The 25,374-nt window shown below is 39.5% G+C and overlaps 1 protein-coding gene across 2 annotated transcripts; it reads left to right on the top strand.

Moving 5' to 3' along the window:
* The first annotated feature begins 102 nt into the window (after nt 1-102).
* Nucleotides 103-24,040, top strand: FAIM (Fas apoptotic inhibitory molecule). Of its 2 annotated transcripts, XM_063114856.1 has the most exons (6): nt 103-321; nt 8,462-8,519; nt 9,875-10,007; nt 10,359-10,587; nt 20,703-20,752; nt 23,788-24,040. In XM_063114856.1, the coding sequence occupies exons 2-6, from the start codon at nt 8,476-8,478 to the stop codon at nt 23,935-23,937; spliced, it is 606 nt and encodes a 201-aa protein (XP_062970926.1). In that variant the 5' UTR covers nt 103-321; nt 8,462-8,475; the 3' UTR covers nt 23,938-24,040. The 2 variants fall into 2 exon arrangements, with proteins under 2 accessions (XP_062970926.1, XP_062970927.1); XM_063114857.1 differs by lacking the exon at nt 8,462-8,519.
* The last annotated feature ends 1,334 nt before the right edge of the window (nt 24,041-25,374 follow it).

Here is a 25,374-nt window from a genome sequence, read left to right as displayed (position 1 = left end):
CTGGTGATGTTTTTGGTGCGGGCTGAGGAGGCGTGAACGGAGAGGGCGAAGCGGTCCGCGGCAGCAGCAGGCGGGGGCGGCGGGAGTTGGGTCTGTGGAGCAGAGAGGCAGGTGGCGGGCCGCGCCGGGCGCCCCGGGGGACCTGCAGCGCGACCAGCAGTGGGCGCGTCTGGCACTCAAGCCTGCAGAGCTCCCAGCTTGCACACCCTCTGCGCGGCTTCCCGGCGAAGGGAGCCAGGCCAGGCGGCCTACGAGGCTGAGTTCAGACACCCCGGTTCTCGGCGCGGCCGCCCCGGAGCCTGCCGCAGCCACAGCGCACAGGTGAGACAGCCACCGGGGGGCTGGGCGCGCGCCAGGGCCACCCCCACGCCTCGGGCCGGCTGCGCTGCGCACCCCGGGAGCCCCCGCGGCGGCGCCGGCGGAGAGCCATTTGTGGGCCGCGGGCGGCGGGTGGCGGGCTGCGTCTACACGGGCGGTGAGGCCCGGCCGGGTGAGGCGCGGGGCCTGCGCGGGCGCCCTCCGAGGGCGCTTCTTGGGGGCCGGCCGGGCCGAGGCCTCGGGGCGGCGCTCGGCTCCCCGCCGACCGCGGGCTGAGGCGGCTGGGCGCGGAGCCAGCTGAGGGCGGGAGGGCGTCTCTGCTGGGCCAGGCCCTGCGGTCCGCCGCGCCGGCCTCGCCTGTCCGCAAACTGTGGAGATAATGCTTGTCGCCGTCGAAAACACGAAACAGGCTCAAGTAAGGACGAAAATCAGCAGTAGCCCTGCTCCCTGGGAACGAGCCGGTTACGGGGTATTTCCTTCTGGCCCGCGTTTTCCGTAAGCATGAAGCCGTGGGGCACGAAGTGCAGTACCTGGGCCGCTTTCTCTCGGTGACGCATGGGCGCACTTCACGCGGCGTTCAGTACTCCTCCACGACCTTTCTGTCGGCCGCAGTACACTGCGTTTCTGTGCGGCACGATGACGCCCGCAGCCGTCCCCGCGCGTGCCATGGCCGTGACTGGATGCATGGAGTCCCTCCCTGATGGTGAACACACAGGTGGTTTTCAGGTTTTAGTTGTTACAATACGTAATTCGTTGAGCACGGTCCCGTCTGGCTTTTTGAGCGTGATTATTTCTTTAGAATGAGTCCCTCATAAGGCTTATGGTATATATTGAGAAATGGCCCTCAGAGAAGTTACTCTCGTTTTTTCCCTCCACTCAGTAGCATTTGGGAATTCCTGGCTCAAGGAGGTACGGAGTCAAAGAACTTCTTGGGCAGCTTTGCTAGAGGCCCCTGGTGCTTCACCAGGGTCGGGCATCCGGTGTCCACACCTGTTAAACGAGTGGCCTGTCTTGTGGCTGGGCCTTACCTGGAGCTTTTGCTGAAAAGGCAACTGTGAGCATCTTAGTAATTTTTTTTTTTAAAAGCTAGTCAAGTGAAGCAGTGGGAGTGGAGAAAGAACAAAGAAATCTCTACTTGGTTGTGATCAATTTGCTGTAAACACTACACTGAGACCAACCTGTTTAGTAATTTTTAAACTGACTTAGGTTTAGCTTCCACACATCATTGCGGTCCACTATGTTTAAACCTCAGTTGAGGCAAAATTCAGGCTGGAGTTAGATAAACAGTGGAAATGTTTTAATGTTTAACTCATGCTCTGAAATATGGGTACTGGATTACTCGGGAAGGGATTCTAAAAGATTATGCTGATGGCTAAGTCTTGAGATACTCAAAAAGCTTTCTTTGAAAACATTTAAAAAGTTTCAAGTGTGTGTCATCAACCTGATCAATGAAAATAAATGGAATTTGTTTTTCCATCTTTATTTATTTATTTATTTTTATTTTTTTTTTAAAGATGACCGGTAAGGGGATCTTAACCCTTGACTTGGTGTTGTGAGCACCACGCTCAGCCAGTGAGCGAACCGGCCATCCGTATATGGGATCCGAACCCGGGGCCTTGGTGTTATCAGCACCGCACTCTCCCGAGTGAGCCACGGGCCGGCCCGTTTTTCCATCTTTTTCATTTACATTTAAAAATCTGTGCAAAAATAAAGGAAATTCTTTTTTTTAGAAAAATATTTATTTTCCAGTTTGGTCACATAATCTTGAAAATTAAATGCATGTACAATATGTTTTAAAATGACAGTGGAAAAATAAAAATAAGAACAAAAAAATAACACACACACCAAATGACAGTGGATTAATTCCTTCCTCCGAAGTTTTAAACCAAATCCTTCATTTCTCCTGGTCTGGCAGGGCTAGGACCATTCCTCTGAGGGTGCATTCTGCCCTATGCTGCTTCCTTTTACAACCACACTCCCATTGCTGTGCTCTAATCTTTTGGTCTCTCCAGAGTCCCCCTCTGTAACTTAGTGCCTAGCTCAGTGCCTGGCATATAAGTACCCTACAACTATTGGTATGCTGGATGAATTTATAATATGATGTGTTTATGAAATCAAATTAGTGACTTAGAGATTTATGTGTGACAGATATTTCTCATTATTCAAATGAGTAAAGTAGAAATTGGGGACTGGACTGCTAGGAATATACCCAGATTAATGGAAATCATCAAGTCGAAGGTATACCTGTTCCCCAATATTCATCGCAGCACTCTTTACAATAGCCAAGAGTTGGAACCAGCCCAAATGTCCATCATCGGATGAGTGGATATGGAAAATGTGGTACATCTACACAATGGAATACTACTCAGCTATAAAAACGAATGAAATACTGCCATTTGCAACAACATGGATGGACCTTGAGAGAATTCTATTAAGTGAAACAAGTCAGGCACAGAAAGAGAAATATCACATATTCTCACGTATTGGTGGGAGCTAAAAATAAATAAATAAATTCACACACACACACACACACACACACACACACACACACACACAAAAAAAAAAAAAAAAAAAAACGGCGGGGCGGGGGGAGAAGACATAACAGCTACAATTCCTTGAAGTTGATAACGACAAGCAAACAGAAAGGACATTGTTGGGTGGGAGGGGGGAGAGGGAGGAGGGAGGGTGGTTTCGGTAATGGGCCACAATAATCAACCACATTGTATATCGACAAAATAAAATTAAGAAAAAAAAAAATTGGGGACTGGGACAGATGTGATCATCTCTTGGTTACATGTATAATCGCATTCCAAGAAACACTACTTGCAGGGCACTTAGTTTGTTTTTTAAGAACTTTATTGAGATATAACTCTCATACCAAACAATTCACCCATTTAAAGTGTACAATTCAATTTTTTGTATTATGTTATTAATTTTTAAGTTGTGGTAAAATATGTACAACATAAATTTGCCATTTTAATTATTTTTAGGTATATGATTCAGTGATATTAAGTATATTCACAATGTTGAGCAATCGTCATCACTCTCTATTTCCAAAACTTTTCAACACCTTAAACAGAAACATTCTCACCATTAAGCCATAATTTTCTCTGCCCACTTTGCCTAGTCCCTGGAAACCTCTAATTTATGTTTTGTCTCTGTGTATTTCCCTATTCCAGATATTTTATGTAAGTGGAATCATATAATATTTGTCCTTTTTTGTCTGGCTTATTTCACTTAGCATAATGTTTTCAAAGCTCATTGTGTATCAGAATTTCATTTCTTTTTTTGGCTGAATAACTTTTGTTAATCTATTCTTATGTTAATGGGCATGTGCATGTGCGTTGTCCTTCACCTTTTGGCTGTTGGGATAGTGCAGCAATAAACATTGGTGTACAAATATCCATTTGAGTGCCTGCTTTCAATACTTTGGGGTATATACCTAGGAATGGAATTGCTAGGTTATATGATAACCATGTGTTTAGATTTTTGAGAAACTGCCATACTGTTTTACATAGCAGTTGTACCATTTTACATTGCAAACTGTAAGGGTTTCAGTTTCTCCAAATCTACACCATCACTCATTATTTTCTGATTTTTTTGAAAAATAGCTCTCCTAGAAGGCATGAAGATTGACCATGTGCTTATTGACCATTTGTATGTCTTCTTTGGAGAGATATCTGTATACGTCCTTTGCCGATTTTTTAATTGGGTTGTCTTTTTGTTGTTGAGTTATAGGGGTTCTTTATATGTTTTAGATATGAAACCCTTATCAGATATATGATTTCCAAATATTTTCTCTCATTCCACAAGTTTTCTTTTCAATTTATTGAAAATGTCTTTTTTTTTTTTTTAAAGATGACTGCTAAGGGGATCTAAACCCTTGGCTTGGTGGTGTCATCACCACGCTCTCCCAAGTGAGCTAACCGGCCATCCCTCTATAGGGATCCAAACCTGTGGCTGTGGTGTTATCAGCACCACACTCTCCCAAGTGAGCCATGGGCCTGCCCTGAAAATGTCCTTTGATGCACAAAAATTTTAAATTTTGACAAAGTCCAATTTATCTATTTTTTTTCTTTGAAAGTGTCATATCTGAAAATCCATTGCCAAATCCAAGGTCATGAAAATTTACTCCTATGTTTTCTTCTAAGAGTTTTGTGGGTTTAGCTCTTATAATTAGATCATTAATCCACTTTGAGATAACTTTTGTATATAGTGTGAGGTAGGGATCCAGCTTCATTCTCTTGCATATGAAAATCTAGTTGTGCCCATACCATCTGTTGAAAAAACTATTCTTTCCCCACTGAATACAGTTGGTGCCCTTATCAAAACTCAATTAGCCATGGATGTATGGGTTTATTTCTGAACTCTCAATTTATTCCATTGGCCTATATGTCTATCTTTATACCAGTATCACACTATACCTTTGTAGTAAGTTTTGAAATTGGGAAGAGTACCTAGTTCTTATGTTGACTGAACACTAATTGAAATGAATAAATTCTTTAAGGATAGAGGCATATTCTTCAAATTCCTGACAGAACCTGGTACAGTGTCTTTTGATAGCAGGCTCAAATAAATGCTTGTTGAATGGAAAAATTAAAGCATGGACACTTATCATAAGAAAACTTTTGTTGTGAAGGTACACTTCCCCTTGAGAAAATAAATAGAGCATAGCCACTGCAAACCATACAAAACCATACAGAATGTTTTAAAACATCTATTTGACTTTGCAGTACTTTGAAAACACTTAGTGTGCATTTAACTATTTGTTGGATGAATAGATTATGTTTGCTCAAGCTGATATGACTTCGTGTGGACCATCCAGAGAAGTCACCAGTTATGAAGGAAGTTGGTTTTTTTGTGAGATATTCTCAAAATGAAAAATCAATATATGGTCCAAAGTATTTTAAAGTCTGTTTAAATAAATATTGATCTCTGTGCTTTAGTGTCTGTTGAGGTTTTAGAATAATCATTTGTATTCATATTCACTTTGTTTCAGCCCTGTAGCCTAAATCTCAATTTTATTTCAAGTTTCCCTAAAAGACTCACCAGTGGGCATATTTTTATGCACATTGGGTGAACTGGCTAGTGTTTTAAAAATTTTTTCCCCTGATAGGAATAGCAAAAAAACAGATGTCAGTCTGTCAGTCAGTTGCATTTATGGCTGTCTATAGTGTGTTCTACATGTGCCCCCCTTCTTCTGAGCCAGGAGAGCAATTCCAATTAAATTTTTTTTTTTTTTGTGGGTTTTTTTTTTTTTAATTTATTTTTTCTTTTTTGTGACCGGCACTCAGCCAGTGAGTGCACCGGCCATTCCTATATAGGATCCGAACCCGCGGCCGCTGGGAGCGTCGCCGCGCTCCCAGCTCCGCACCCTCCCGAGTGCGCCACAGGCTCGGCCCCCAATTAAATTTTTAAAGTGTGGAGATTGGGATGAATATAAGTAAAGTTACAGAGGTCTCAAGACTATAGTGAAACTTCTATGATAAGAGAAGCCCAAAAGCAGGAGGCAGATTTAATTTTGGACATTTTTCTTAAACATTAGATGGGATTTGTTGATGGGGATTACTCTTTATGGTGGGGTTAGGTGTAAGTTTTTCTTTATTTTGTGTGTATTATTGGGGTCCTCCACAGCCTTGTTAGAAATTTGGGTAGATAGTAAGAACCCAGGATTGGCAGTGGGGGGTGGCGTTTGGAAGGGTGTCTTTTTACCCTGATTTCCTCGTAAGGAGGGAGAGAGGCTAGAATAGCTGATATCATTGTTTTTGTTTTCCAATGCTGAAAACTGTATGACTGTCTCATACTTTGGCTATGGTTCTTACAGAACTCACTTTAATCCTTGCATAGAAAGCAGTTTTTTCAGTTAATCTCTGCCTTTGAAAATGGTACAAAATTTGAAGCATTGCAGCCTTGTATAAGCCAAATATGCTATTAAATCTCCCAGGAATAATCATAAAAATATTTTATAATTATTAATTATTTATAAAAAGAATTTTTTAGTCTTTTGTTTAAAATATTGGATAACACGGACAAGAAAAATTGAAATACTGCTAACTTTGTGTTAAAGCAGTCCTTTAAAAGCAGGCCTATAGAAAAACAAGCAAAGAGAGTAACATTAATTTGTGAATTTGTGTTTAAGAAGAAACATCACAGTTTATGTGATGTGTGTTACAAACAGTTATATAAGTAGGAAACATACAGTTATTTAAGTAGAACTGGATTGCTTCAAATTTTCCAGATAATTGCTTCAGTGCTTTCTCTGACCATTGTATATAATTCTCTCCTATAATGTATATTATCAATAATTGGAGAATGAAAATTGCTATTTTTTAATTGAAACAATTGTACATATCTGTGGGGGAAAATTGTTATTTTTAAAATAGTCCATAAATAGTTGTTGAATCTACAAATGAATGTTGATAGTCTAGAGAAAAATTTTTTTAAAATGTGGTCTTGACGGGCCAGCCCGTGGCTCACTTGGGAGAGTGCAGTGCTGATAACACCAAGGCCGCAGGTTCGGATCCCTACATAGGGATGGCTGGTTGCTCACTTGGGAGAGCGTGGTGCTGACAACACCAAGTCAAGGGTTAAGATCCCCTTACCAGTCATCTTAAAAAAAAAAAATGTGGTCTTGATTTCTAACCTCCCTTCCAATTTGTTATGTTTTATATTCTATATGAAAAGGTATTACAGTTTAAATGTACCATGCCATATCTTTGTGTGATTTAGTAATATATGAAGTTCCTTACAATAGAAAACATTATAGTTCTTTCAGGTTTGAATGCTGTGTTACTGAACTTTCTAGAGTCTAAAAGTTACAGAGCAAAATTTGAATAATATCCCTAACTGCACTCTGATTTACAAAGGATGTTTTATCAAAGTTTATATTATGCTGTTTGGCTTATTCTATTGCTGTGTATTCTTTTTATTTCTATAATTGCACAATATCCTCCAGTTTCATAGTGGATATCCTAGGGCTTCTTGAGAGTAGAAAAATTCACGAATTTGTATGGTTCTAACAAAAAAAGAGCGATTTATTTTAGGTATAAATCTTTACCTAGTTTTTATTCTAAAATTCCTAGCTTTTCTTGTCCATTGGATTGCTTTTATGGGTGCTAATTTCTTCTTTAACATATTTTTAACAATTTATGGCTTCTGGCTGTTTTCAGCCAGAGAGAGTTGGTAATCTCCCATTTTTAACAAGGAGAAAGCACCCTTGGTCATCTATATGGAAAAGACACCTATAAAGGGAAGGGTTAACCTAAGGTAGGTCTTGGAGAAAAAAAAATAGTTGAATTTATGATAGTAAATAAATATCAGGGGTGCAACTGTTAATCTCAAAACTTCAACTGTGGAGAAGGTTTCCTATGCGTGTGAATATGTGTGTGGTTCTGATTTTAGTAAAACTTAATTAGCGCTGCAGCCCTGTTACTGTTTAGTACATTGCACAGTACTGGGTTCCAGTTCTGGCTTGGGCACTGCTGGGGACCCTGAGCAAGCCACCTAACATTTGTGGATTCATTATCGGCACTAGTAAAAAAGGGCTCAGGTAAGTAGGTAAATTAAGTTGACTCTAAGCAAACCAGTTTATTCCTGGCTGCTTGCTGCACAATCACCACTTCTTTGAAGTTACCAAACCAAAAAAAAATTAAAAAATTATATTCCACCATAATGCACTTTAGATTAGTTGCCACCTGTAACACTGATGCTCCCAGAAGATGTCATGTTTATCTTGGCGTTTTATGTATTCCCCGATCCCACTGCTTCATACCCTTGGGGCTTCTGGTGCTTCAATTCGAGAAGAATGGAACAGAGGATCTCTTGGGTCTCCTGCAGCTCTGATATGCTATAATATTTGAAATAAACTAGAGTTTATTCTCTAGGTTTAAGAAATTATATTTTTAAGAAATTATAAATCCATAACAGGGAAAAATATGATTGATTTTCATGATTTAACTTCTTTCTTTGAAAACTAAAGATTGCAATTCTATTGTATGTAGAAGCTGTTTCATGAGAAACTGCATGCAATTTAGAAATGGATTGCAAAGTAGAAAAACCCTTTGTAGATGTCACCTTCGTTGCTCTCATTCTTTCTTTGCTGCAATTCTGCTTTTTTCTTTCCTGCCTGCTAATTGGATTAAAGACTGTTTTGCCAACATGGCATCTGGAGATGACAGTCCTATCTTTGAAGATGATGAAAGGTAAATGTCTTGCATTGCAATAAAACTAGCCTTTGAGATTTTCAAGACTTTTAAGATCATTCAGAAGAGTCATTTACCCAGCTACTCTGTTAAAGGCACATTTTGTAAAATTGCAGAATGCATGTTTATGCTTTTTTATGATTTAGAGCAGGGGTAGTAAATACCTGGCAGCAAGGAGGGCCACCAGTAATGTGGCATCCTTTTTCATAGAACCTTGATGTGAGGTCTCCAAATCCTTCTCAGCATAAAGTTCTTGGCAACCACTTCAGAATGATGTAAAATCCATTTACTATCTCTGGTTTAGAGGATACAGAGGAGATTAGAATAAACAAAGAGGAAGATGCAGTTAAGACAGTAGGCTCTGAAGCCTGAGTCCTAGGTTTAAATCCTATCTCTGCCATTTAATGTCATTGTGACCTCAGGCAAACCCTTAGCCTCTCTGAGCTTCATCTGTAAAATAATGATACTAATAGTACCCATTTCATGGTGAGGATTCTATGAGTTAATATATGTAAAGCTCTTAGAACAATGACTGACGTACAGTAAGCACTGAATAGCTGTTAGCTATGATTATTACTGTAATAAATGTTACTTCTCTTAAAGCTAAATATATCAATATTGAAGTATTATGTCATTCACATAGAACACATTATATATTTTATATAAAAATATTAATATCAAAAGTATGCCTGTATGTTTAAATTGTGCCAGAAATTTTAGACAAACTAGAATCTTTTATTTTTAAAGTAAGATTTCCTGTAGTAATGCCAAGAATTACTATTTTTTATTACATTTAAAAATTATTTTTATCTCTATTATAGGTTCTTTCTTCCATGACTGCTTTTTTTCTCAGTCTTAGTATAATATATTACTACGCTTTTTAAAAAAACCAGTCCATACTCATTAATTTAAGTATGGAAGGTTTGTAGAGTTCTTGTTTTGGAGTGATTGGATCTGAAAAAGAAAAACCAAAATTAAATACTGTGCTTTTTAAATGAAAGGTTGAAGGGAGGAATAGAGGCTTTTTACTGACCTTCCCATGCACTGTACTGCAGCCTAGCCTAGAATACTGTCCAAGATAAACTGATAGATTCTTAATCCTATCAATATTAAGGTGACTTTGTTTGGAATTAATCGGACTATATACCCATATATAGTAGTTGCATCTTAAAGGAAGAGTGAATAAGGGAGAAAATAGTTACATGGACTGTGAGTAGGATTTCTTAGGTGATATCACTTTAATACTTTGAAATTTTAGGGGTTTAAAAAATCTGGCATTTTCATCTTGGAAGTATTAATTGGTTATTTTATTACTGTTTTTGACACATTATAATTGCTTTATTTTATTTCTTTAGCCCTCCATACAGTCTGGAAAAAATGACAGATCTCGTAGCTGTTTGGGATGTTGCTTTAAGTGACGGAGTCCACAAGATTGAATTTGAACATGGGACGACATCAGGCAAACGAGTAGTATACGTAGATGGGAAGGTAGGAAAAAAATGTTACTTTGTAAAATGTGGTATACAGAGAAGCTTGATTTTGTTAATGTAGCTTCTTCATACGTGAATTCAGGGCTTTTTTCTTATAATGATTATTGTTATGTTTTTAGCCTGTATCATTTTGCTGTATAAAACAAACTAATAATAGTTATAGAATCCATAGATTATAACACCTAATATTTAAACTTAAGATGCCTTTATTTTCTAAAACCTTGGCATCATGAATTGATATAAGTACATCTAAATGGCATTGCCATTTGGTCACTTTACATTATTATTTCTAAAATTTTTAATTTTTCTTCCATTTGTGTGTTTTAAACTTTTATATTTTATTACTTAGGAAGAGATAAGAAAAGAATGGATGTTCAAATTAGTGGGCAAAGAAACCTTTTGTGTTGGAGCTGCAAAGACAAAAGCAACCATAAATATAGATGCTGTCACTGGTTTTGCTTATGAATATACTCTGGAAATTAACGGGAAAAGTCTCAAGAAGTATATGGAAAACAGATCAAAAACCACCAATACTTGGGTATTACACTTGGATGGTGAGGACTATAGAGTTGTTTTGGGTAAGTTAGTGCCATTTCTACAGAATTTATTTGCTTTTTATGATTGCTGTTTAATTAGTTCCTCTAACTATCCCGACTTTTTATGAGAGCATTGAATAGGAGAGCGGGTGTAAGTGCAGGTGTATTTCTAATGTGTCCTGTGTGAATGAAGTATTCACTTAACTCATTGTTTTATATGTAAGATATCATAGAGCCAGGTTTTTATAGTGATGGAGTTGAGGATTAAAAATTTAGGTTAAAAAAAAAATATTGATGTAGACATTTGTTATTATTTGGTATTTCTCTTTATAAGTATGTCTTATAGGCAGTTGGAAATTAGAGATAGGTTTAGGACTACATCAGATCAAAATCATCAAAGTTAAAGTTCGGATAAAGTAGATTTTCTTTAAAAAAAGTAACCTTTTCTCTCTCTTGGTTATTCCTAGTATTTCTTGCTTCTCGTATCACTAAGTTAAGACTGTTTCGATCATCTTATTAATTCATTGATTGATTTAGATAATATTTATTGAATACTTAACAAAATGCCAGTTAGCGTGCCAGGCACTGAGAATGTATAGACAAAGAAACCTTGTCTACATCTTTAAAGAACCCACGTCTAGTTGGATGCTAGAAAATACCTTTTTTTTTTTTAAGAATGAAAAATGTTTATCAAATAAGTGCACATAGTTTAAAAAGAAACCAAAAACTCCTGTATAGCTTATTTACTTATTTATTTTTATAAGGGGATCTTAACCCTTGACTTGGTGTTGTCAGCACCATGCTCTCCCAAGTGAGCCACAGGCCAGCCCCAAGCTTATTTATTAAAGAAACTGGATCAGTTCATTGTTAAGAGTTTCCTATGGTCTGGATTTTTCTGATTGTATACCTGTGATGTTTCTCTGTTTTCTGTATTTCCTGTAAATTGAGAGTCGACTCTGAAGAATTAATCAAATTTATGTTTAATTTTTTTTCCTGGCAAAACTACATAATAGTTTGCTATATCAGGAAGCATGTAATATTTATCTGTCACTCTTTTTTTGATGTTGGCAAGCATTAATGCCTAGTGCCTAGATTCTTTAACTCATAAGTGCTTGCCAAATAGTGATACTCTGGTTCTATCATTCCTTGTTTATTAGCCAGAATACTTCTCTAATTAGAGCCTTCCTGTTGTCTACTGTTTGGTTACACATGGTACATTTTGTGTAGAAAATGCAGGATGACTGCTTTCCCTTTATTCACCAGCTTTCAAAATATTGTATTGTCTTATCTTCCTCTACAAGTGATCATTTAGGTTTTTTAAATCAGTATTAACTCATGGATTTAAATAATTTGATGTGTTTCAATGCATTAGTTATTTTTATTGATGCTCAAATTGTCCCATTTTTGGTCATTAGTTGCTGAGTCCTTTTGACATACCCTCAGTAGACTTTGATGGCTTCCTTGCTATCTCGTATGACAAGAGATCCAGGCTCATTTTGAACATTTTCCACCCACATCTAGAATCACCATTTCTCTAAGAAGCCCTGGTTTCTATTAGACGAATATAGTATTTTAAGAGCATAATCTTGTCATGTACTAAGAGCTTATTCATTATTTCTAGGTTTTCAGTGGACAGAGCAAGGAGGTTACATACATGCATAAATAGATAAAGGGAGGGGAAGACTTTTTTTAAAGATAAAATATTTTATTAGTTCATACTGATACTTATATTCAAATTCAGGAATACATGGTTTTTACTTAACATCATCTGACATCTGTATCTCCTTTTTCCACACTGAGAATCCTCCTTCTTAAGGATACAGAGGATGATACAATTAGAATATCATATAATCACTATTTTGCTTTATGCCACATTATATATGTACTAATCTCAGTTAACAACACCCGTACTATCAGCATTAAGATGATTACTCAAAAAAATTAAAACTTTTTTTTTGTATATCATTCTCCAGTTTTACTGTAGTTACATGGTCAGAGTGTACAGCTAATATATACTGTGCTCTTTCTCTTCCAGCCTACACTTAGTTCTACAAGTAAATATTTATTTATTGCTTTCAGAGGGTTGACCAGTTAGTTCAGTTGTTTAGAGCGTGGCCTTATAACCCAAAGGTAACCAGTTTGAATCCTATACCAGTTAGCCACCAAAAAAAAAAACAAACAAACAAAAAAATCTCACTGCTTTGTTTATTGCTTTCAGGTCATTATGTTACTGCTTATCTCTGATCATTTTGGTTGTCTGAAACTTGCTGTCTATTTTATTCCCTAGGAAGGATTCATGGGACCAATAGTCCTTAAGTTGTTGCATATTGGTGACATTTGTCTGAGTCTTTTAAATTTGACAGTTTGTCTGGATATGATATTCTTGGCTCACATTTTCTTTCCTTAAGTATGTTACATATGTTACTCCACTTTCTCTTAGCATGAAGTGTTACTGTCAAAAAGTCTGATGGCAATCTGATTTTCTTTCCCTTAAAAATGTCTTTTTTTTGCCTGGATACCCAAATATATTGTCTTTTTCTTTTTCTTTTTTTCCTTTAATTTATTTTATTTATTGAATCAAAATCGATTATACATATTTTTGGGGTTGAACATTGAGATATGTTGTTTAAATCAATATTACCAGCATATATATTGTTACAAATCATAATTATTCTTTATGCTCCTTGTCCAATCTCTCCCCTTCCCTCCTGTCCCCCCTTTAATTGCCCTAGATTTCTTCTTTCCTTCTGAAAGAATAATGGTTACTCTGTTAATTTGTTGCCTAGATGATCTGTCCAATGCTGAGATGTGATCAGGTCCCCCAATATTATCATAGAGCAGATGCTTCTTCTGTCACTCTGAAATGGGTTTTGTGGAAAGAGACATCCTCTTCTTTTCTTTGTCTCTACTGGTGACTCTTCTTGTGTCAATGCACTCCAGAGGTTGGCGGACCATCTGTGTGGTGATTGTGGCGTCTAGCTGCTTTTGCAGCAGTCATGGTTATTCTGGTGGCTGTGGTGGGCCACCCACGTGGAGGTGCTGTTTTTGGTATGTATGCTCCTTGGCACTGGCGGTATGCCTGGTTGTGGGGTGTGTTTGGTCCCCTTCTCCATGCCTCTGGTCCCTGGATAGGCCCCAAGGCACTGGCGCCATGTACCTAGTTGTGGGAGAGGGGTCCAGTCCCCTTCTCCATGTCCCGGGTCCCTGGGTGGGCCCTGAGGTGCTGGTGCAGTGTGCCTGGTTGTGGGAGGAGTGTCCGGTCCCCTTCTCCATGCCTTGGGTACCCAGGTGGGCCCTGAGGTGCTGGCGTTTTGTGCCTGGTGTGGGAGGAGGGTCCAGTCCCTGGCTCCATACCTCAGGTCACTGGGCGAGCCCCAAGGTGCTGGCATGGTGTCCATGGTTGTGAAAGAGAGGTCCAGTTCCCTTCTCCTTGCCTCAGGTCCCTGGGTGGGCCCTGAGGTACTGGCATGGTGTGCCTTGTTGTGGGAGGAGGGTCTGGTTCCTGGATCCATGCCTCAGGTCACTGGGTGGGACCCAAGGTGCTGGCTTGGTATGCCCGGTTGTGGGAGGGGGGTCCGTTCCCCTTCTCCATGCCTCGGGTCCCTGGGTGGGCCCTGAAGTTCTGGCACGGTGTGCCTGGTTGTGGGAAAGAGGTCCAGTTCCCTTCTCCATGCCCCAGGTCCCCAGGTGGGTTCCAAGGTGCTGGCATGTTGTACCTGGTTGTGGGAGAGAGGTCCAGTTCCCCTTCTCCATGCCCTGGGTTCCTGGGTGGGCTCCGAGGTGCTGGCTCAGTATGCCTGGTTGTGGGAGGGTGGTCTGGTCCCCTTCTCCATACCCCAGGTCCCTGGGTGGGCCCCAAGGCACTGGCTCAGTATGCCTGGTTGTGGGAGGGTGGTCCGGTCCCCTTTTCCATACCCCGGGTCCCTGGGTGGGCCCCAAGGCACTGGCTCAGTATGCCCGGTTGTGGGAGAGAGGTCCGGTCCCCTTCTCTCTGCCTCGGGTCCCTGGGCAGTCCCCAAGGTGCTGGCGTGGTGTGCCTGCTTGTGGGAGGGGGGTCCAGTCCCCTTCTCTGTGCTTTGGGTCCCTGTGCTGGCCCCGAGGCACTGGTGCAGTTTGCCTGGAAGTGGGAGTGGGGTCTGGTCCCCAGATCCAAGCCTCTGGTTCCCAGGCAGGCCGCAAGGTGCTGGTGGTGTGCCTGGGCCGGAACTAATTTTTTGTCCTTTGCTTCTAACATGGGGGAACTTCCTGTGGGAACCAGTACTTGAGCTGTGTGGTTGTTTAAATTGCTACTTTGCTGCTGATTCCCTAGGGAAGGCTTTTTGTGCAGCTCAGGGTTTAATGGTTGATCTTATAGGTACTTCTGGCTCTCCAGAGACCCAGTGGATCTGTGTTCTGTAGAATCTCTGATCTGGGCCTGAGTTTTTTCATCAAACTGCACCCCATGGAATTCTGCATTCTTGACCAGTCTCCTCTGAGTGGTCCTGTGCTGATGGGCGGGGGGGCAGGTCGGCTGTCCTTGCTGTGTTCCAGTGTTCTCCCAGTGGGCCTGTCTCCCCCACCACCTGTGCTGCAGTGACTTCCCATGGGGAGGGCCCTGCGCTGGTCCCTTGCAATGACTCACCGGCCCCTGAACGGCTCCCTTTTTTTAGTTGTTCTGGCCCCTTCCTCCTCTGTGGGTCCACAGGAAACCTATTAGTGGTCTTGCTGTCCTGCGGGCCTTCAAGGCCCTCTTCACTCCTGCCGCCTCCAAGTAACTCCATCCGAAGGGCACAGCTGCGGCTTCTGCCGGCTCCTGCTCCATGCACTCAGCAGCTCCAGCCTTAAAGCAGCTGCCACCCAAAATGCTAAGAGCAGCTTTTTATTTCCCTCATCGTAGTTTCTCCCACCTTCATGAACTCCGTAGGTCTCTCCTCCTCTTCCCCTGAGCTCCAGCGGCCCCAGCTTGGCTGATGTTACATTTTTATAGTTGTAAATTTGGTTGATTTGTGGGAGAGAGTGAGGCTGGGGACCGTCTATTCCACCATCTTGATTGGATCTCAGTCTTTTTCTTTTAAGTCTAGTAATTTTACCAGAATGAGTAAATCCTAATTCTCTCTAAATTATTAACATCTTGCATTGGTGTGGTACATTTGTTACGATTGACAAACCAATATTGATGGATTATTATTAACTAAAGCCCATAGTTTACATTAGGGTTCACTCTTACCTTGTATAGTTCTATGGATTTTGCCAAATGCATAATGTTGTATATCCACCATTACAGTATCATACACACCAGTTTTACTGCCTTAAAAAATCCCCTGTGCCCTACTTATTCAACCCTGGCAACCACTCGTCTTTTTACTGTCTCTGTAGTTTGCCTTTTCCAGAATGTCATGTAGTTGGAATCATAAAGTACGTAGCCTGTTCATACTGACTTCTTTCACTAAACAAGATACATTTAGGTTTCCTCATGTCTTTTCATGGCTTGATAGCTCATTTCTTTTTATTGCTGAATAATGTTTCATTGTGTGGATGTACCACAGTTTGTTTATCCATTTACCTTTGAAGATATCTTGGTTGCTTTCAATCTTGGCAATTATGAATAAAGCTGTTGTAAACATTTATGTGCAGGTTTTTATGTGGATGTAAGTTTCCAAATCAGTTGTGTAAATACCTAGGACCTCGACTGATGTATGATATGGTAAGACTGTTTAGCTTTGTCAGAAACTGCCAAACTGTCTTCCAAAGTGGCTGTACCATTTTGTATTCCCAGCAGCCATGAAGGAGAGCTCCCATTGCTCTGTATTCTTTTCAGCATCTGCTGTTGTCAGCGATCTGGATTTTAGCCCTTCCAAAAGGTGTGTAATGATACCTCATCGTTGTTTTAATTTGCAGTTCCCTCATGACACATAGTGTTCAGCATATTTTCATATGCTTGTTAGCCATCTGTATGTATCCTCTTTGGAGGTATTTGTGCAGCTCTTTTGACAACTTTTAAATCAGGTTGTTTGCTTTCTTTATCAGTGAGTCTTAAAGTTCTTTGTATATCTTGGATAACAATCCTTTATTAGAATGTGTTTTACAAATATTCTCTCCCAGTCTGTGGCTTGTCTTTTTATCTTTATTTTTTGCTTTTAAAAATTCTCCTCCTTAAATCTTCTCTTATGGAATTATTTGTTGTGTTTATTTGCTTTGTGTTCCTTTTAGTTTAGTCTTCATTTCTGAATTGATTTTTATTTCTTTACTGAGTTCTATTCATTTCTCAGAGTTTTTCTAATTCTTATTATGTTGTTATTTCATATCTTTTATGATTTTCTTAATTTCTTTAGCTAATTTTGAAATAGTATGTTATGGTTTTTATCTGTTTTGCAGGCATGTCTTTCTTATGCTTTTATTATCTCTAATGATAGTAGTCTGTTCTTTTTTCATATATTTTTTTAAATGGAGTTAGAGCTCAGTGGTCTTTGTTCATTTTTACATGAAATTGGCTTTCCTGAATTTGTAGAAAGAAGTGTGGTTTTGGATAGCTTTTTAAACTTTAGATTCTGGAATTCTCTTTTCTATTGTTTTTGAATAGTGTTTAAAAATCATACAGCTGCCTGCTGTGTTTTCCTCTGCTACTTTTTCTTGGATTTTCTCTTTCCTTTACTCTGTTGTCCCTGGGCTGCTCAACTTGGTTTCTCTTCCCAGAAGTTTCTTCTCAATGTGTGGTTTTGTGCTGGAAGGGAGCTTTGGCTCATTAGTTTTGAGGGTTCATGGGGCGAAGACTGCTTTAGCCCTTTCAGACCTCTGCACAGACCTGCTTCCAGTTTCAGCTGTGCTTCACAGATTGGCCCTCCCAGCTCTCCAGTTAGAAGTGGGAAAGCTGTTTTGGGATTCTTACCTCCAGCAGAGACCCTGCTGTGTCTCTCTCCTTCCCTCCACACAGTGGCTGATACCATACAGGTTTTACAGTTGTCCGTAGTTTCCCCCCACCTATTAGTATTTGGGAGAGTTTGTGGTGTAGATACTGCTCATGGGTTTTTGGCTTTGTTTTGTTGCCCTGTCTGTTTTAATGTGGGGGGGGGGAATTTGGGGAAACTAAAAAATCATGCTGCTACTTGTCCCTACCACCATCTTCCTCATCAACTTTTTTTTTTTTTTTTTTTTCTGACCAGCAAGGGGATCATAACCCTTGGCTTGGTGTTGTCCGCACCACACTCAGCCAGTGAGCGCACCGGCCATCCCTATATAGGATCCGAACCCGCGGCCTCGGCACTACCAGCACCACACTCTCCTGAGTGAGCCACGGGGCCGGCCCCCTCATCAACTTTTAAATTACTTCATTCTCCATTGTGTAAGATGAGGCTATAAACATTCTAGTTTCCCCCTGCCTCTCCTCACCCACCTTTACCATCTCCCAACTCTCTCCTCTACATTTTCTTTTATATTGTCAAAGTAGTTAATATATGTGTTTTGTTCTATGGGCATAATGAAGTCTTCTGTTTTTTTTCTATAGGTGGTTTCGAAAATTAAAAACCAATAAATAACATTTATATTGTGATTAGATATTTTTACAGTGGGCTTTTACATTCTTTTTCTATTTTATTACCATACCCCCTGTGCCACTCAACTTGGTTTCTCCTCCCAGAACTTTCTGCTCAGTGTGGGGAAGGAAGTTGTTTTTAGTGTCAAGATCAAATGGGTTTTTGTTTTATAATCTACCAGTTGCTCAAAATTATACCCCATCTTAGTTTGCTTCTTGGGTGGACCAGGATTTTTTTTTTTTTTTTTTTTACAGTTTTTCGTTTTTCAGGCTTTCTTGATTGGCTTTCTTTTTTCTTATTGGAAGTTGATACCTATCTTTTCTTTGCCCACATTCCTAATGTCTGTTAGCATTTTTACTCATGTTCTGTGTTGCTTGGAATTCTTTTCATTCTCGGGAGTGCGTTGCCTTCCTGTTTGAAAGCAGGTAGGTTCCACGTCTGTTGCACGGTGGCCATCCACTGAACTCTTTGGTTCCTCCACTTGTGGAACCCACCACTCTGTTTCATCTTTGTTTACTGGAATACATCCTTATGTAATTTCCTGATAAAGGGCGTCTAGAAAATAAACATTACTTGGCCCTCATGCTAAATTGATATTTTTGCTGAGTATGAGTTTTAACTTCAAAATCATTTTCTCTCAGAATTGTTGAAAGCCTTGTTTCAGTAGCTTCTGTTCTCTGTTGTTTATTCACTTAGTATATTCTGAAGATCCTTTATATCAGTACATGAAGAACTTCATACTATTTATAGCTACAGAGTAAATTTCAGTAATAAATAGTTTAACTCATCGCAACTGATGGGCACTTGGGATGTTTCTAATTTGTTGCTGTTAGAAGCAGTGCTGAATTGAATAGCTTCATTCACATGCCTCTTGGAATACAGTGCACATGTTATTTTAGTACAAGTTTCTAGAAGTGGGAAAGTAGGATTTCTGGATCAAAGAATAATTGTATTTGCCATTTTAATAGATTTTTGCCCAGTTGCCCTCCATGGTACATTTACCATTTTGTACTCTCACTAGCTGTTTCTTCCCAAGTTCTCCAACAGACCATGTTACCAAACATTTGGATTTTTTGACATTCTGCTAGGTGAAAAATGACATTTCAATGTTGTTTTCATTTACCTTTATTAAAACTGAGGAAGTTGAGCATTTTTTCTTATGTTTAAGGTCCGTTTGTGTTTCTTTTCTGATGATGCCTGTTCATGTCCTTTGCCCTATTTTCTTTTGTGTTGCTCTTTTTCTCCTTGATTTCTAGGAATCTTTATATTAGTAAGATTAGTCCTTCGTGCCATGAGTTTCAAATATTTTTTCCCAATTTATCATTTATTGTATGACACTGCTTATGTGTGTACATGGTTTTTTTCAATCATGCAGAAGTGTTTTTTACTTTTATGGAATTTATATTTTATTGCTTCTCGATTAGTAGTATTTCTTAGAGGCATGCCGATAAGCTATTATAAAAAATTTGAGTGTGTGCACATGTTCAGTAGGCATACCAAATAAAGTGCCAGTTTTCACCACTGTTGTGGTTTACCTTAGTGCTATGTGCTTTGATCATCTGTTAAGACAAGCTGGGTTTTATAGATGCTTCCTACTCAGGCTGCCATTGTGGTGGCCTCTGCCCATATCTCCTGGACCCCTCTGCCTTTCTCTATTTTCATCTAGACCATCTCAGAGGTTTTTCTCCACTAAGTGAGGCTCCATTTCAAGAGTGGGGAGAAGAGAATCCCCTTCAGACTGTGCTCCTGGAGCAGATGGCCCACCAGAATCAACTCCCTGACTGGTACCTCAGACTTGACCCCCAGGCAGGTTTTTGACCCTTGTACTCCTTGCACACATACAGGTCACACTTCTCTCTCCTCTTTGTTATAATACCCAAAGCTCATCTTCTGCCTTCTTGTTCAGTGGTCCCTCCTAACTCCCCAGGACACTAACACTCGTCGGGGGCCTTGGAGACTCCCCCACTCTGAGATGAGCTATGGCAAATTAACTGATGCAAAGGTGTGTTGTGACAGCATTTTGTTCCATATTGTCCCATATTGTGCACTCCACCATCTATAGCTGTTTTTTTCCTTTATCATCCAATTATTTTTCCCCAAAGTGAAATCATTATAAAAATGAATAGAGATTATTGTGACATCCAGTAGGAAACTGAAAACTAAGTTTCTAAACCTGACATACTGTTTATCCTATATGAACCTTATGGTAGCTTTTTTTGGTGATTTTTCTGTGCCATTGTCCAGTTGGGTCAGTGTGGGAGGCAGTGGGAATCATCTACTCATTGATATTAAAGGACATTTTGTGTAGAAAGTTCCTTCCTCACTTTCATTTTTATGCATCCTCCTTCAAAGATTGTCCTTCAGGACTTATTTTGTTTAATAAGTCTTCATCAATTTCTACTGGGACCATGACTTTCTCTTAAAGGGTGGTTTTGTTTCATTTTGATTTTTGTCTGTGAACAAAGAATAAACACATCTTTAAACTTTAGGAGAGTTTCAAAGCCATGAAAAAGGGTTGAGTTTTGGAATATTAATGGAGTTTTGGAAATCTAGTATATCAAATTTTTTCTAAAATTATAATTCTGAAAAGTTAACTTTATCTTTACTTCTTAAAAGTATAACTTGTAAAAATTTATGCTACTTTTTCAGAAAAAGACACTATGGATGTATGGTGCAATGGTAAAAAAATGGAGACAGCAGTAAGTTGACCTTCTGATTACTCTTAAGTGCAATGTGTATAAATTACCATTGAAATGTTGCTGCATTTCCTAATTATAGAGATTTTATGACTAACCTAGGTCCTCTTGGTAAAAACAAAACAGAGATTAAGTACTCCTGACTCCAAATTCTGAAAACCTTTCCCAGATGGTGCCTGGGGCAACAAGTTTGGAAACAAGTTATATTCAGAGCTGGCACCAATCTTACACTCTACCTTTCCTCTCCTGGACCAGGCTCTATCCTAACGAGAGAGTCCATATTAAAAAATTCCTCCCCCAAAAGTCGGCTTCCTCCTGTGTTTATCCATGTTAACTGGTGCTTTATATCACTGCTTCTCAAACTTGCAAGCATGGAATCACTTGGGATCTTGTTAAAATGCAAATTATAACATTTCCCTAGGGGATGCCAATGCTGCTGGTACACAGGTCACACTTTGAGTAGGAATACTTTACACCGTGTGCTCAAAGCAGATGGTATTTTTCTAAAAGCGAAGCTTTGGAAAAAGAAGTGATGCACACAATGTCAGATGATGGGAAGGTAGACAGACAGGAAAGGGCACTGTCTTGAAGCCCAGAAGACAAGTGGAATCTGTAGACCAGCAGTGGCAAGGCAGGGAAAAAGAGGCTCCCCCACTCATTGTGGCCAAGCACGCTGAAATCCCCATCTAGAGTCCAGTGTGTTCAGCTTTTGCTATCAGGTGCTTGCATTGCTATGGCTGTGGGTGGCATGAATATAGTAATGAATTTCAAGTGGGAATGAAATAATAGTGGTGTGCACAGGTGAGAGCGTGGAAGCAGAGGTGGCTATTGTGGGAAGCAGGGAGTGTAGCAGTAGGAGCTGGAATCACTGGGTGGAAATTCCCATGTGTCATGGGGCCTGGTGGCCAAGCAGAGAGTACTGTCCCTGGTATTCGTCTTTCATGCTGACGTGACCACCAGTGCTAGAGATGAGAAGCTGTCTTCTCTGGTCACATTTTAGCTTGCTGCACCTTGTAGTTGCTGCTGTTATTTCATTTACTTATTATAGGTATGGGACAGTGAGAAGAGGTGCTTGGAGGAAAGGAGGTCTGGTACGAATATATTCAGCAGACCACCTAGAACCTACTTGCTCTTATAGCTGTTTCTTAATCCTGGGGTCACTCAAATTGATCTGGGTTAAATCTACCAGTAGAGACTTCTTTTATGCAGAGAGGGTTGGAGAACTCTTCAGCATTTTATGGCACCATTTGGAAGAGCTTCAGTTACTATTAACATGGGTCAGATACCTACTCTGTGCCTAACACCACACCTGTTGGTCCTTCCTGTTCTTTCTTTCCTACCCTGAAATTCTCTAGATGGAGAATCAGCACTTATGAATCATATTCCCTCCCACCCTCAAGGAATCCTCCAGTGCAAATCTAAGGAGAATGTTGTTTTATGGTATTAAGAATGTGGTTGTAAATAAGTAAATAAGGTGAAAATAATTTTCATCCACAATGTCTTTGTCCTTAGTAATTGACAAGAAACCACAGTTTGGAAAATAGCTCTTTATATAACCCAATTGCTCCTCATTGTAACTACAACCTAGTTTGCAAGGGCAGTTTGGCCAGCTCTGTATCTGGGCAGTCTTCCCCAGTTTTGTGCACACCTGCAACAAACTGTGCTTATGCTGCCTGTGAGTTACAGCTTTTTTACTTTTTCTTTTCATCTCAGAGCACCATGACCAAAATTTATGTATTTGTCAAATTGTCGAGAAGCCACTTACAGGGATTGTATGAGTATTACCCAACCCTTACCCTGCCCTCCAAAGGCTTTTTCCAAGGCTCAATATAGAAAAGGGTGCAAAGAATATACTGCACTCAAGGACATACTTGTGGTGGTATTCAGTACAGAGAGCCATCGGCCAAATGCTTCTCAGAGCTAGGAAAAAGCTTCTCCCTGACGCATTGTGTGTTTTCTTTGGTTAGGTAATGTTAATCTAGGGGACCTTGCCCTGTCTGCTTTGGCTGCCAGGAAGCTAATAACCAAGTTTAAAGTCTGATTGTGGTTTCTTTGTTTTCTGGAATAATTCATTTTTATCCTCTGAGCCTCTTCTTTTTTTCTGTACTGCTTGGCTCGTATCTTTTTACTCTAAATCAGTGCTGTTCAGTGGAAATATAATGAGCCACAGATATGAGCCTCATATGTAATTTTAACTTTCCTAGTAGTCACATTAAAGAATTTTAAGAAGTTAATTTTAATAATATATTTTATTTGAGTCAATATATCAAAAATATTATTTAACATGTAATCAATGTAAGAAGTTATTCTTTTACATTCTTTGTTTCATACTAAATCTTCTAAATCCAGCTTATATTTTACACTTAAATAGCATGTTTCATTTCAGACTAGTCACATTTCAAGTGCTCAGTAGCCACATGTGGTGGCCAGTGGCTACTGTATTTGACAAAGCAGGTCTAGATTTAATGGTGTTTGGTTTTATGTTGTCTGTGTATTTTATTGTAAGTCACCTTATCCTCTGGGGAATCAGATTTTTAGAGTGGTTAAGAACACTCCATCCCTTCCTGACTGGGCCTTCAGCAAGCTATTTAACCACTCTGTTCCTCAATTTCCTCATCTATAAAATGGTGATAATTAAAGTACTTCTATCAGGGTTACTGTGAGGTTGCAATGAAATAATGCATATAAACTGTTCTCGGTATATTGTTAAGAAACTCATAAATGTTTATTATCAAGTTTACCATTGTTATTTTTCAAAACATAGTACATGTTATAGACACATAACCATGAGGTTTATGTTGTTTTCCCCCTGAAATGTAAGATTCTTAAGGATTGTAGGGATTATTAAAAAGAAACTTTCAATTCATAACAGAAACGTAAAGCATCTAAATACAAGCTTTAGACTTTAAGTTTGCAAAGCTTAACATTTAACTAGTATGTTATTTCATTATACCACCAGTACTTTTAGATACTGTTAATGCTCTAGACAAGGATAAATGTTTCTGGAACACTAATTACTTCTTCTTTTGTTGGCCTAGGGTGAGTTTGTAGATGATGGGACTGAAACTCACTTCAGTATCGGGAACCATGACTGTTACATAAAGGCTGTCAGTAGTGGGAAGCGGAAAGAAGGGATTATTCATACACTCATTGTGGATAACAGAGAAATCCCGGAAATTTCTGAGTGACTTCATGAGTAAAATTCAATTCATTTGAGTAAAATTCATGTTAATGAATTTTAATCTTAAGAAATAAAGATCAGGACTTTTTAATTACAGTGGTAATTAAATGTGTTCAGTATGTACTTATCAGTACATTTAGTCTTCAATGTTTTTATTTTTTAGTTACTTGAAACTGTTATGTTACAAGGGTCAGGAAAAACACTAATTATGGCAATCATGAAAATTACAGTTTATTTTGTAAATAATGTAAAATGTTTTAAACTCAAATGGAAGATATGGACCCAAATCACTGTTTGTTTTACAACAATAACCTTTCCTATAATAAACACTGTAAAATAAAATTGGTTCTGCTTGATTTGAGTTTCTAAAAATGGGTAAATCCTCATTTTTTAAAATTTTTAGTCTTCATATATTTTTAACCTGTGCAGATAGGTTCTCTCTGTAGTTTAAAGCAGTTGGTACAAAATGATACAATTAGTTTAGTTTAACTGGAGAAAATGAGAAACATTTTCTATATGGAAACATATTAAGGATATGTCAAATAGCGTCACATAAGAATTTAAGTATGTAGGTTTCTGAGAATGTAGTTATTTAATTAATGTAGTGAGGACCAAAAAACAAGAGGAAAAGAAGCAAACTTGTGCACATCAGCCTGCATCAGGTGCATGCTCAGGCAGTGTGCGTTGGGGTGGCGTACCCTTGTCTGGAAGTAGCACCCCGGTCAGTGCTTTTGTGACTGAATCAGGCCTGTCCAGGCATACTCACAATAACCAGCCAAGTCAATACATTAAGTGCTTGAGGACTGTTTATTTCAATACTTTCCTTTGAAGGTCTTTCAAGGTAGGATATAATTTAATAGGAGAACCTTATATGTAGGCATTTCACATCCATTTATCACATGCTGATCCTCTGTGAGAGGGTGAATTCCCCATTTTCCAGATCTTCTCTAATATGGTTGCAATTAGTCCCATGGCCATTTAAGTTAATTAAAATTAAATACAATTAAAAATTTAGTTCCTCAGTCACACTAGCCACACTTCCAAGTGCTCAGTAGTTATATGTGGCTAGTGGCTACCATACTGGACAGTGCAGATATAGAACATTTCCATCATCACACCAAGTTCTGTTGGACAGCACTGGTCTCAGGTTTAGTGAATGGCTCTGTGGTGGCATAGCAGGATTCAAGTCCAGGTTTTTCTGACACTATGACCCTCTACTACTCTCTGCCTTCCATTAACATATTTCCAAGAGATTTTGGGCACAAGAGAAGTGGGACTAGGTTCTAGCACCAATAAAGAGGAACTGCGAGGGGCAGGAGAGCAGTGAGGGGAAATGGCTTGGACAGGCCTCTTTGCCAGGCAGGCAACAAGATTGGTGGCCAAATGAGCACATTAAAAAGCCTTTGACTACTTGCTTCCTCTAACATCTTTTATTTTGAAGTCT

Source organism: Cynocephalus volans, chromosome 11 (genome assembly GCF_027409185.1).
Source record: "Cynocephalus volans isolate mCynVol1 chromosome 11, mCynVol1.pri, whole genome shotgun sequence".
NCBI lineage: Eukaryota > Metazoa > Chordata > Mammalia > Dermoptera > Cynocephalidae > Cynocephalus > Cynocephalus volans.
Note: the sequence above shows the minus strand (reverse complement) of the source record. Positions and strands in the feature narration are given on the sequence as shown.